This window comes from Arvicola amphibius, chromosome 12 (genome assembly GCF_903992535.2).
Source record: "Arvicola amphibius chromosome 12, mArvAmp1.2, whole genome shotgun sequence".
In the NCBI taxonomy this organism is placed as follows: Eukaryota; Metazoa; Chordata; class Mammalia; order Rodentia; family Cricetidae; genus Arvicola; species Arvicola amphibius.
In genome coordinates, this window is record NC_052058.2 from 19,962,963 (window position 1) to 19,976,609 (window position 13,647).

Here is a 13,647-nt window from a genome sequence, read left to right on the forward strand (position 1 = left end):
TTTAAGAGACAGATAGATAATTTACTGAACAGAATTTAAATTGCATGCATTATGACTGAAGTCTCAGATAGGATTGATGCTTTTAATTCTAATAACAGGTATAACTGGAGGGAGAGCTTAACACGTTCCAATAGGCTCATCCACATGTTCTTGTTTGTTTCTTTGATAGTAGAACCATCTCATCATTGCCAACAAAAGATATTCCCACTAAGGATCTAGCTGGCAAAAGGGAAAATATAGGACATACCCCCCGACACACACACCAATACTCAGAAACACAATCCATCCTCCTATCCCTGGATTGTGTGACAAGCACAGGGAGACAGAACACAGCACTGCATCCTTGGTACTCCTGCATTAGTTATTAGCTAAACAGTGTCAAGACATTTGGAGAAAACACAGAAATGGGCCGGTGATACCACATTGTGGTACACCACACAACATCTCTCTTGAGATTTGTCTTTGTTTTGATTTATGTGTGCATCTGTATATCTGGTTTTGTGAAAGTCTCATGTGTGTGGTTGTCCGTGCAGGACAGAAAAGGGTGTTAGGACCCCTGGATCTCACGTTTATAGGTGACTGTGAGCTGTTGGACACTAAACTCAGGAAGAGCAGCAAGCACTCTTGACCACGTAGCTATCTCTCCAGTCCTCTAAAATCCTTCTTCATAGGGACCATCAGCGACATCGTTTGGATATTAGAGGCTAGAAAATGAGTGCTTCCCTAAGTAGCTGTTGCTTTCAACCTCATGACCAGGGAAAATGACGCAATCGCTCATGCTCCCCTTTCTACTCTGAAATAAAGGAATCCATTTCTGACAACCTTAAAATATTGCAGATTCTTCTGAGATACACTGCAGCGAGCTGACCTAACCCAGACTCGCTCTATTGCTTCTTTCTAGGTTCTTTTCATTTGATCCATCTCCCTTTGTGCTCCTTTTGTGCATCTTAGATATTCCTAAGCTGTTAAAGCGTTTTCTTAAACAAATACGGTTGATTCAGCCAGAAAACAGACATTGTTGGAAGATTTCCCCAGGAAAGTTTCTGTTCAACTTCTCACTCTATACATGAACACACACACACAGTCACACAAACACACACAACAGAGACACACACATACACACACAGGGTTTTTTCTATACCTCCAGAACTGCCTGTACCTTCACTGCTTTTGTTAAGGCAAACCTGTCTGGATTTGTTGTTGGCCAGTGTCATGGTCGTGAAATGGTGAGGGACGAGGGAAGTGAGCATGTCTAATCCCTTCCGTACCACTACTCGTTTCTCTTCCATCCACTAAGAAGATGAACTTTCAGTAAAATTAATTAATTAATTAATTAATTAAGTCTTTGATTATGTGTAAATCAATTATATGACCATCTATATCTTTTTATTATTTCTACTAATTTCTCTTTAGTTAACACACAAAATAGTGGGTTTCACTAAGATACTTTTGAGCACATATATGTGTACACACACACACACACACACACACACACACTCACACATGCCACTGTATTACTTTTCTGTCCCCTCACCATAGTTTCCCATCTGTGTTCACCGAACATGTGTGTGCATAAGTGTCCATGAACGCACACACACATTCTGCATGAGAAAATATGTTATATTTGCTTTCCCCTCCAAATTAACCAGTATTGTCTCCTTCCTATCAACAGTATTTCATTTAAACAAACCTTTCCACTCACTTGTATGTCTCCTACTGCATATACATTTATTATATATTAAATGTAGATTCCATATATGAGTGGAAAACATGTAATACTTGTATTGAGTCTAACTTATGCTTACCATGATATTTCTACTCCCCTCCACACACTGTGAAGGACACAATTGCTTTAATTCATCTCCATCACAGTGAACAATGTTCCTTCCCCCCCCTCCTAAGTCTCATTATAATTTATTAATCATATTTTCATAAGGCCAGCAATTCTGATTGGGATGAAACTGAATATTGACTCAGTTTTCCTGTATACTTCCCTATAGCTGAAGGGCTTTTTCGTATCTCTAATCACCATTTACATTTCCCATTTTAAATTCTTTTCCTTTGTCCGTTATTGACTGAAGGACTTTTTTCATTTTTCTTTAGCTTTTATATACTATAGATATTACTCCTTATCAGGTGTAAAGAAAGCAAAGATTTTCTTTCTAGTTATAAGGTTGTCACCTCACTCTGTTGAAACTTTCCTTGAATGTACAGATTGTAATTTCAAGCAATCCTTCATTCTAAAATGCTCTGAGGTGTTGAAAAGCTGTGTCTAAAATCATTACTTACCTGTGCCTCTATGAAGTATACAATGGTTTCAAAATTTCAGGTCTAATGCTAAAGCCCTTGATCTGTTTAGAGCAGATGCTTATGTAGGGAAAGACTGGGTCAAGTTTCATTAGTCTACCCATAAATATTCACTTTTTATTCATTCTCAGCCAAATGCTACTCCAGTAACCCTAAAGATTCTTTTAAAGTATTTATAAGTATTATAGAACTGTGGTATTAATTCAGGCGGAAAAGTTGAAAAATATACAGTAGGGGCATCAAAATAATATGCCACCCAATGTTGCAAATGCAGAAAAGGATAGAAACCATTGTTCCAAGGGCTCTCAATGAAATTGCTTAAAGTTATTGCATTTGTACCTATGAATTTCAACCAATAGTATTTTAGCCTAAAGACAATCACACATTGATGTAGGAGAGTCTTCTGTTTGTGTTGATTTCAATCGTTAATAAAGAAAACTGCCTTGGCCCATTTAATAGGCCAGCCCTTAGGTGGGTGGAGTAGACAGAACAGGAAGAAGGAAGTGAGGTAGATGGCTCAGACAGTCGCCATGCCTCTCCTCTCCGAGATGGACGCAGGTTAAGATCTCTCCTGGTAAGTGACCACCTCATGGTGCTACACAGATTACTAAATATGGGTTAAAGGAAGATGTGAGAATTAACTAATAAGTGGCTGGAACTAATGGGCCAGGCAGTGTTTAAAAGAATACAGTTTCCGTGTAATTATTTCAGGTGTAAAGCTAGCCGGGTGGCGGGACGCAGCCCCGCAGCTCCTTCTACAATACATAGGATGGGATCAACATCTTTACTTGAGTCTTTCTTTTTTAAAAACTAACAATGGACTGGGTGGTGGTGGGGCACACCTTTAAGCCCAGCACTTGGGAAGCAGAGGGAAAATGATCTTGGTGAGTTGAACTACAGAAGGAGTTCCAGGACAGGCTCCAAAGCTACACAAAGAAACCCTGTTTTAAAAAAAAAAAAAAAGAAAAGAAAAGAAAAAGAAACCAACAATGTCTAAATTCATATGTTGAATTTTTAGTCACTATCTGTCAAAACTTTCTTTTCTCTGAAGATTTTGACATGTGGAATTCTACCTGAACCCTTGAACAACTGTTGCCTATGAGTGTTGTAGTAAACAGAATAGTTTTCTATTTTCTCTCACTCACTTGTGTTTATGTTTTTATTTTATTGGATTATATGCCAACTAGTGAATACTAAGAGTTTCTCCAAAATACAAGGCATTTAAAAATGAAAATGTGGGATACTGTGTAGACTACCATTTGGTGCATTGCTTGAAAGAATACATGATGAAATACATTTGCCAAGAAACTGAGATTAAAAACAAGAGGGTGTTAATGTTGTGCAAAATGTAGACAGAAGCCTGGCAAACCATTGACAGAGTCATTGTGGGTTTTCAAGGGAAGATATGAGGAAGATAATAACATGGAATAACTTTAATGATTACTATAACAACAAGGCTGAGCACTTCCATTGGCCCAGGCACTCGACTCTGTTCTCTAATGCTTTACATGAGCTCATGCAGTCCTCCGAATCATGCTGCACAGAGGATGCTATTCCCATTAACATTTCATGAATGAGGAAATGCATGTAGCAGTTTGGAAATTTGCCTAACGTCACCAAGCCGATGTAATGCAGAGCCCAAGGTTCATAGTCTTATATTCTGCCCTTTCACAACAAGCCGAGATTCGGCTTCTTCGGCCATCTCTCCTTCACTGAGCCAGTGCCGGTGGTCAAGACCTAAGCTCTGAAACCCACGGTATCACTTATGAAAACCTGGTGTGGGAAGATCTGCAGGTAGAAACAGTGCTGTTCTGTTTAGTCTTCTCTCCTACACCAGAAGATGGTGCTTACTTCTGCTCAGTTTACCAAGAGAACCTGGAGTCTATTAAGAAGCCATCATTCTAGTGAATTTCTCCAAATAACACTGAGGCTAGTCTCATATTATCTTCCCAGCCAAGAACACAAAATTGTTTATGACAACAAAAGGAAAAGAAAAAAATAATAATTTTTCAGAGAAAAATAGATTACATTGGAATATTCTATAATTATTTTAAAGTGAAATTTAAGTAACTTACATCACTATTTTTCCTTTCCCAGTTATCTTTATAGGTAAAGAAAAGAATGTTTAGATGTACAAAGAAAATGTTAAGCAAGGAAATTCAGAGATAATGGAGAAAAATATCCCCTGACGGTCTCTTAGCCCAAACAGGATGTAGAATTTCAACCTGGTGGTGGGTAGGTGTCTGTTGACAATGGTTCTTAATCTTCAATAAAAGCAGAAATGACTGTAAAATCGCAGTACATCTACTACTTCTCTATATTCTAGCCCAGCAGCTTTGGACACGGCCATAAGAACATCGTCTCAGGCTTCCCATTGATTTTGCCTGCAGGAGATATGTTTTAAAAAAAAAAATACATGCAAAAGACTAGAGACTCACTCCCAAGCAAGTGTTACAACTGCACATTCCATCACATAATCTTGGAAAGCTGGCTATCCCATATCCTACCTGCATCAACATCCTTGGGGCTGTGTTCTTCATCAGGAAGCCTGGATGGTTCTATCCTGGGAAACCGCCCTTCGTTGTAGTCCATGGAATGTGTGGGTTGACTAACTGCAGCCCAGGTGTAAAGCTGATCTTGCTGCATTTAAAAAGGTATTTAAATGGAAATCAATTCAATCATGAAAAATAAGTGGCTAATACATTACAAAATGTAACAAAACCCTCAAATACAGGCAGATATGCAGACACATCTAAAGCAATCAAACAGCATCTTACATTGTACAATATAGAGCCATTAAGACACCAATTCTCTCAAACTGCCCCAATTATTATTGTCTATTTTTATTATTATTATTATTATTATTATTATTATTATTATTATTGTAAAACCTAAGTGTCTCTCTTTGGAAGAAGAAATATTACATGGGCCTGCCATGAGACACTCCAGATGCAGAGTTATACACCTTCCTGAAAATGGGTCTTTAACCCATCTAAATATGATGTCTCTTTAGCTTTGCTGGTGCGAATTTGGCTTGCTTTGGTTTGGGGTTCTCAGGTAGGGCCTCTCTCACTATCTACCAGGCTAGCATTGAACTCCTGGGTTCAAGTGATTATTCTTCTCAGTTTTCCCATCATTGGGAACTACCAGCACATATGGCCACACTGGGACGAGGTCCCATGAAAAACTTGTTTAAAAATGTAGAGCTTAAAAAAGACTTGTTTAAATACTTGCGGGAAAGTTAGCGGATAGTCTGTACATGCACACCACAAGGACAATAACAGCTGCTTATCTTGGGACCCAGATTGTAAGTTGAAAGAAAGGGCATGAAGAAGTCAATGAACCTGGCAAGAGCAAGATTATATAGGGCTCTTATGGCAAAGGAATGCTTCGCCAGCTGTAGTCAAGATAAAGGGCACAAAATCAGAAGGTTCCTGGGTGTACCTCATGCCAGAAGACAAACCAGATGGCTCCCTTGGGGACCTATACCTCAGAGTTGATCATCAGGACTTCAGAACAAGGCCAGTCCCTTTAGGATGCACACGAGCTATACACGCATGCACAAGCAAAATGAGAGTTGGAACAGGAACTATACCCAAGAGCATGGGCATTACAAAGAATCATTGGATGTTATTGGTGATAATGAGCCAAGAAATTTTGTAGCCGAGAGAAAACAAAAATAACTCCCAACACTGACCACAAAGGGGTAGATAACCTTCACTAGCCAATGCTGGATACTGAGAATAAGTAAATTCCAACAAAGAAAAGCCCAAGACCTCATGACTTCACTACTGAAATCTACCAAATGCTTAAATAACCAATACATTCTCCTTAATTCCTACCAAGAAAACAAAAGCCAAAGAGCAATGTTTTCTAGCTCAAGTCCACGATCAGCCAACCAGATTAGGACATCATGGAAAAGAATGCTACGTATTCCAGGAATAATAGTCTGTGCAGAAATACATCTCGTGGAGATAGGAAAGATATGGACCAAAGAGAATGAACAAATGGTGACCGGTCACCTGAGGTTGTAGGTGACAAACAATACAGCAACATTAGGGTTGTAGAAAGTAAGGACTGCGCGTTCGGGCCCTGAACACAGGATGAGTATTCTGGGTCACAATGCCCCTGGGTAGGGTTTGACGGGGAACTAAAGAGCTTCCAGTAGGTGGATCAGACTGGGGCAGAGAAGGAAGATGATGATGATGATGATGATGATGATGATGATGATGATGATGATGATGATGATAGTGTGTATGTGTGTGTGTGCGTGTGTGCCTGTGTGTGTGCACATGCGTGCGTGTGTGTGTGTATGTGCGTGCGTGCGTGCGTGTGTGTATTTGTGCCTGTGTGTGTGCTTGTGTGTATGAGCATGTGTGCATCTAAGTGCATGCTCACATGTGTACACATGCATGTGGAGATCAGAGGTCAATGTCAAACGTCTTCATATACTGCTCTCTTCATGTACTGTTGAGGCAGACTCTCTCTCTGAAGCTGAAGCTTGCTGACTGGGCTAGATTGCCCTGGGAAGCCGCTGTAGCTCTAGGGTTTACAGGCTCACAGTGCCACCCCTCGCTTTTCACATAGCTGCCTGTTACCTAAATTCAGGCCTTTCTGCTTGTGCAGTGAACACCTTCCTGCCTGAGCCCTCTGCAAAACAGAAATAAGGTCTGTGCCTCATGCTACCTTGATACTGCACGGGCTTGATAAATAATGCCAAACACAGTTAGTTGTAAGTATACTCATTTCCTGATTATTCGTACCTTACCTTCACACAATTCTGATTTGAAGTTTGGGAGTTTCCCACTACAATATTTTGAACAGATGTGAAAATAAAGCAACATAATTTGGCATATAGCCACAGACAAAGCTGATTTCTGAATGACATTCCAAAGGAGTTACTTGCCTAATAACAGTTACTAAGAACATGAAGTCCTTCCAATGGATTTGTGAGCCCACATACAATGTTAGTTCTCAGGAGGAAAGCAAACATAAACAACTCTTTTCTATTTGTACTAACTGGGACATGGTATTGTAGGCTATAAATATGCCTATTGCTTCAGAAAAATCTTCCATTTTCACTGTAGAGAATAAAAATGCTCTTTAACCAATTAAATATTATGATTTAAACTGCTGTGCAACCATCCATTCATACAGTGTGAGTATTTTTACTCTCAATGGCTAATAAAAGCTGATTGGTCAAGCGGGGCGGTGGTGATGCAGAGCTTTAATCCCAGCACTTGGGAGGCAGAGGCAGGCAGATTTTTGTGAGTTTGAGGCCGGCCTGGTCTACAGAGTGAGTTCCAGGACAGGTTTCAAAGCTACAGAGAAACCCTGTCTCAAAAACCAAAAACAAAATAAAAAGCTGGTTGGCCAGTAGCAAGGTAAAACGTATAGGTGGGTGATCAAAGTGAGGGACACAGGAAAAAAAGGGGGTGTAGTCAGAGGTCAAGAGGAGCCACAGAGAAGCAAGAGGAACGTGTCGTGCTAATAAAGGTATCACCACATGGCAGAGCGTAAATAAAGAATATGGACTAACTTATAATGTAGGAGCTATTTAGCAATGAGTCTGAGCTATTGGTTGAACATTTACAATTAAATATAAGCCTCTGTGTGGTAATTTGGAAGCAGCTCCCTGGATGGGAAAAAGCCACCTATATAAAACTGAATTTTTAAATTTTTTTTTATGTGTGTGTAAGTCTGTGTATGTGTATGCACAGGCTGAAGTAAGTGCTAAGAACCAAATTCAGGAACTATGGTAAAACAATAAGCACTCTCAAGGATTGAGCCATCTCTCCAGCCCCGAGACTAAATTAATTTCAAAGGGATGAATAGGTGGTTCATTAGTAGAACATTTTCCTAGGAGGCACAAGCCCTTATTTTCTCACATTTTTCCTGTCACTTAGGCAGCTAATGTGTGTATTACTCTAGCATATCTCCACTGCCTCTACAATTCCAACTACTCAGCAGATGGATAAGCTCCAAATTGCTACTCAAAAAAAAATGTTTTATCTTCTCTGCAGACAAACCCCGAGAGGCAAGCCTTCCTTTACAGGAAGACAGACCATCGCTGAGTCCTTTGCATCCTCTACCATTCTATCTTTGGTCTTGCAGCTTTGTCCCAATTAACTAAAATTTCTCCCACAAAGCAAAGGTGTTGCCTGTTTCAGAGACTAACACCAGCATTACCATCTCCTCCATCACTGCGGAAAAATCTTCCTGATGCAGCATCACCTCCTCCCTCTCCCTCTGGAAATGCATGATGGGCAACTTGGGAGAAACTGCCTTGCAGGTACTCACAGCTTTGAACAGGTCATCATTTTTTATTTTTAAGTACCCTAAATATTTTTTTCCAAATTTAGAAGTGTTTGAAGACAGGTTTTGATATGCCTCAATATTTTATTCTATGTGAGTCTCCTCTCAGTTGCACACACATTTTTTTAGAAGCCCAATTTTAGCCACTGGTTAAAAGTCAAGGCATCTAAATGGGATTGATACGTCAGTAACCATGCAGCCAGCATTGAGGTTTATTATGCTACTGATCTTTTGAAAAGACTTTATTTGATTTTGTTTGTGTGTTTATACATGTGTGTCTGTGTTTATGTCTGTGCATGTAAGTGTAGTGCCTGCAGAGTTCAGGGGAAGGAGTCAGATCCCTTAGGACTGGAGTTACAGCTGACTGTGCCTTCTGTGCTGCCAGCTGAACTCAGGTTGTCTGCAAGAGCAGCAGGAACTCTTGACCACTGAGCCATCTGTCTTTCTAGGCTCAGCTCTGAGGATTTTTAAATGGACTAATTAATTACAACGTATACGTCAACAAATTAAAAATATGAATTATGGAGAATTCTTACATATAAACTATTGCCCATCCAGTCTTCCAAACTAGAAACCACAACCTTTGATAGGTCAGTAACTCACATTCTCAGCACACCATCAAGAATGATGTTTTGCATGTTAGATATGGCACTAGAACTCACTTCCCATTCATCCCAGTGGCTTTACACTCTCATACCAAGCGCAGATTTCTCCATGGTCACCCCAGTGCTGGAGCATTCCTTATGTCCATTGGGAAGCAGTTTTCACAAACAGCAAAGAAAGGTACACCTGCATCTGCTACCATAAGTCTTGAAGCTCTCCAGATGTTCCGAGATGGAGCTGTGACATCTGGTGTGCCTATGAAGAACCTCCCTATGGTGCCATCTACCCATTCCTGTCCTCCATCCTCAATAGTCACTCTGCATCTGCCACCAAGATGCTTCGTCATTTCTTGAAGGTACCAAGATCTTATAAAAATACTCTCAGGGATAGAGAGATGGTTCAGCTTTTCAGAGTGCTTGTTGATCATCCAGAAGACATGGGTCTGGTTCCCAGAACTCATGCTGAGTGGCTCCTAACCACCTGTAACTCCAGCTCCAGGCATTCCAATTCCCTTGTCTCTATAGGTATCTCACATGGCGTACGCACACAGAGACACTGACAATACACATAGACAGAAACTTTCAATCTTAGAAGTTTGTTTTCCTTCCCCAAACAACTTGCCTTTTGACCTTTCTGTGAAGGTGAATAGTCAGGGTCAATGGGAAGGGATTCCACAGGAACACACCTCTGAGCAAATCACTAGTGGAGTTTCTAGATCAAGTTAATTAAGGTGGAGACACATCCTGAACGTTAACAGCATCATTCCACAGAGAGCAAGGTAAGCTGAATAAAAAAGGTAAGAGAGACCCCAGAAGCAGTATTCAGCACTCCCTGCTCTGCAGCTGAGAGCAATGTGACCAGCAGCTTCACACTCCTGCCACCATGGCTTTCCCACAATGACAAGTTTTCTCAAACCCTGCTCCTAAACTAACTCCTCCCTGGGTTGCATTTGTCTGCTATTTTATCGTAGTAGCCACGAAAGTACCATCCGCTTCCAGGCTCCCACGTGACCGGGAAGTCCAGGTGTAACGGATCATACTCGTTCCCAGTCACATCACGCAGCACTGCATAGCACCTGCTCTGTTCTTCCGCCGTGAGAACTGTCTCTCGCCTCTCAGCCCCTGGAGCAGAAGCTCTCCCAAGACCCCAACTATGCACCTTTCTTAAATGGGCAGGCCCAATAGAAATGCATTTGTACTGTATCCTCTTTGTCTTTTACTTGATAGCTTGGTCATAATTAATAGAAAGCACATGAATCTCAAACCAAGAAGCTTTTTGGTGAAAATAATAGGTCCCATCAGCACCCGGAGTTCTGAGTCAGCTCGGGGAACACAAGGAGACCTGACTCATGTCATAGTCATTGTGTCATACTACCAGAGCCTTGACAGTGCGACCTGGCTCTGGTTCTAAACTCTTGCCAGCACTAGAAGAGAGTGGTGCACACAGACAGGAAAGATGAACTTAGGGACTGTGTCAGCCCATAAGCACACTGGAGAGATGAATTCTCACTCTGTCTCCATCTTGCTCTCAATGATGTCACCGTTTGCAGAAGGGAAGAAACAAAAGTCAGGAAACGTGCACATGGAGCCAGAACCTTCCTTCAGTTACCAGGCTGCAGAAACAATGAACACCAAGGAGCTAGAATTTTCCCGAGAGTCTCATGCTGACAGAAAGGAAAACATGAATCCCAGGTGTCATGGGGGCGGGGACGTCTCCCAGTAAGAGATTTCACAGATTTCTGAATTGTTAGACCAATTTACAAGAGAGGACAGCTAAGCCAATGAAGTCTGAACCACACTTTGACTAAGGTGGTTATTTATGCATCTATAATGCCTTCTATTTAAATATAAGTTAGTTCATCAAGGATGAAGATGGATTTGGGGGGAGAGGTGACTAGTCCCAGTTAGTTTACCTTTTCCCAGTGGGGCCCCATTCAGGAAATGTGGCAACTGACTCAACCTATTCTATTACTGGCATCAAGGTGGAAGCTGTACCCTAAAAATTCCAGTTAACAGAGACGGTCTTCCTTCTGTCCTCAGGGTTCTTCAAAAGTGAAGGATGTCTCAATGCCTGCAACAATTTCCTTAAACAAAAAGAAAACCCCATAGGAAACTGCGTTCACAAGTTTCTAAGACTCCTGCCCTTTGCACTCCAGAGCTGACATTTCTCAAAGGTGTGAGCTGAACTATGTAGGAAACAGAAGTCATGCATATGTTAGCGCTAACTGCTGGGTCTCTTCACAGGGGAAAAACAACCCACAAAACTAAAATTAAAACTTAGCATTAAAGCTTGTCTGTGACTATTTAGAGCACAGGAAGCAGGCTGAAACTAGATGAAGATGGGTGAGAACTCTGCTACTTATAGACCAGACTCCAGGGAGCGCGCTTAGATCTCCAAGGTTGGGAGAAACCTAGCACCCAATGACTACTGTTATCACCACAGATTAAAAACAAGACCCGCACCACCACAGCATGCAAGAACAAGTTCTTTGTAAATGAACAACTGAAAACAGATACCAAGTTGTAGTATCCATGCATATCCTTCCACGGGGTGCATAGTTAGTGAAAACAAGTTGTAGTATCCATGCATATCCTTCCACGGGGTGCATAGTTAGTGAAAACATGTTTTTTTTGTTTTTCTTGTTTTTTTGTTTTGTTTTGTTTTGTTTTGTTGTTTTTAACCTTATACTTCTTTCTAAAGCTACAAAAATCGGCTCCTCTCAGAACTTGTCCCTTGGCCTTTGGACAGACTTCTAAAACCCTTACACATTGGCATGCGCAGCCCATAACAATTATCCTAAAAGACTCTCAAGGAGTCCTGCAAAAGAGGCATTGTAGAGTTTAACAGCCCAAGATCCAATCATTTCTCAGCTAATAATTATGAGCAGTCTCCTCCCAGTTAAAACAAACCCAGCAATACCTCCAAGGGTGCTGCAAGGCCCCGAGGACAGAGGTGAATCTCATCTCAGTGTATGAGTTCCAGAAATGGTTACTACAGGCACTAAAAGAGGCATCTAAGATGGGTTAGCTTGACTTTTACCAGTGATGTAATAGTATTAGCAAAAGAGTTTTAAAAGAGCCGTGATGAATTCTCTCTGCTCTACAACATTACAAAAGTTGAGGCAGGGGACCAAGGGACCGAGTTTTAAGCCAGCCAGAGCAGCAAGACTCAAGAAAACAATACCAAAGCAAATTAAAATTCTATCGTGGAACCCCACACCCTTGCTGTACTTCAGTGTGAAATTACCATTAAATGTCAGCATAACCCTAGTTAAAACCTGACCCAGCAAGACTGGAAACAAGATGTGCCTCCCTTATGTATCTTGCTTGACCTTAACTTTGTCAAACTACCCTCAAGCTTGTTGATAATTTCTATGTGACAGCTGGTTTCATCGGTGCTCATGTTATCCCTGGGTATGGAAGAGATCAGCCCAGATCCCATGAATACTGCTGTTGACTATGTTTACGGGATGTCCCTCAAAGCTCTCCTGGTAGCCTACTCTGAGAGCATCAGAGACCTTTCTTTTATGTCTTGATATCACCTGTTATACCACTCTATAATTCCTTAAATGGGAAAAGTCACAAAGTCTGGGTCAATACTGTAGCAAATTCAACTTGATTAAAAACTTGTCTCCTTTAAAAGGGGGGTGTTTTAATTGAACAAACAAAGGGATGCTGGTGGAGTGACCCGCTCAAAAAGAACAAAGACTACTTTTTCAACATTTACATGCATTCAAATTGTTTATCCTAGCATTGCTGTAACCTTAACAATATCCTTGCTTTTTTTTTCCTTCTGTACACGGTAAACAGCAAGTGCTATTATCTTGGGAAATATATAACATTTCCTCTCTATATAATTTTTAAAAGTATCTAAGCATTTTATTTAAAAATAAAAACTATAATTTTCTAGTAAATTTCACGGTAAAGAATTTTTATTTGTCTTCCAACAACTTTGTAATTTAGAAATGAACTTAATAGTCCCCTTGCAGAATATGAAGTGACCAGCAGAGGGCAGAGTCGAGGCTAAGAACACTGATACCTTATTTAGGAATGAGGAAATCTCTAAAATGAAGAGCAGCTCTATTTTTGACTAAAATTTAGCACCTCAGTTGCCACATTGGATAGCTTAGAGATCAGCCAAGAAAACTCCTTTCAATTTAAAACTCTCTTCAGCACAATCAGAAATACAGGAATGAGCACTGCAATAAAATAATGTGATTTGATAAGATGAACCAAATAAAGAAATGGAATAATTAATATTAATAGCCTCTTTCTCATTTTATGCATACTCATGGGTACAATTAAATCACATCAAACCAAATCATGCTTAGTATGAATGATATGAGATTTTAAAGATTATGTATAGTTACATATATATGAGCACTGTATAAATTTTTTAAAGATTTATTTATTTTTTGTGTAA

At 40.4% G+C, this 13,647-nt stretch overlaps 1 protein-coding gene across 2 annotated transcripts in view; it reads right to left on the minus strand.

The window, feature by feature from the left end:
* The window catches only part of Fmn2 (formin 2), a 288,272-nt gene that overhangs the window by 233,135 nt on the left and 41,490 nt on the right, over positions 1-13,647 (minus strand). For both annotated transcript variants that reach the window (XM_038349911.1, XM_038349910.1), the window contains exon 3: positions 4,815-4,947. In XM_038349911.1, the coding sequence (XP_038205839.1) occupies positions 4,815-4,947 (133 nt within the window). The remainder of the gene's footprint in view (positions 1-4,814; positions 4,948-13,647) is intronic.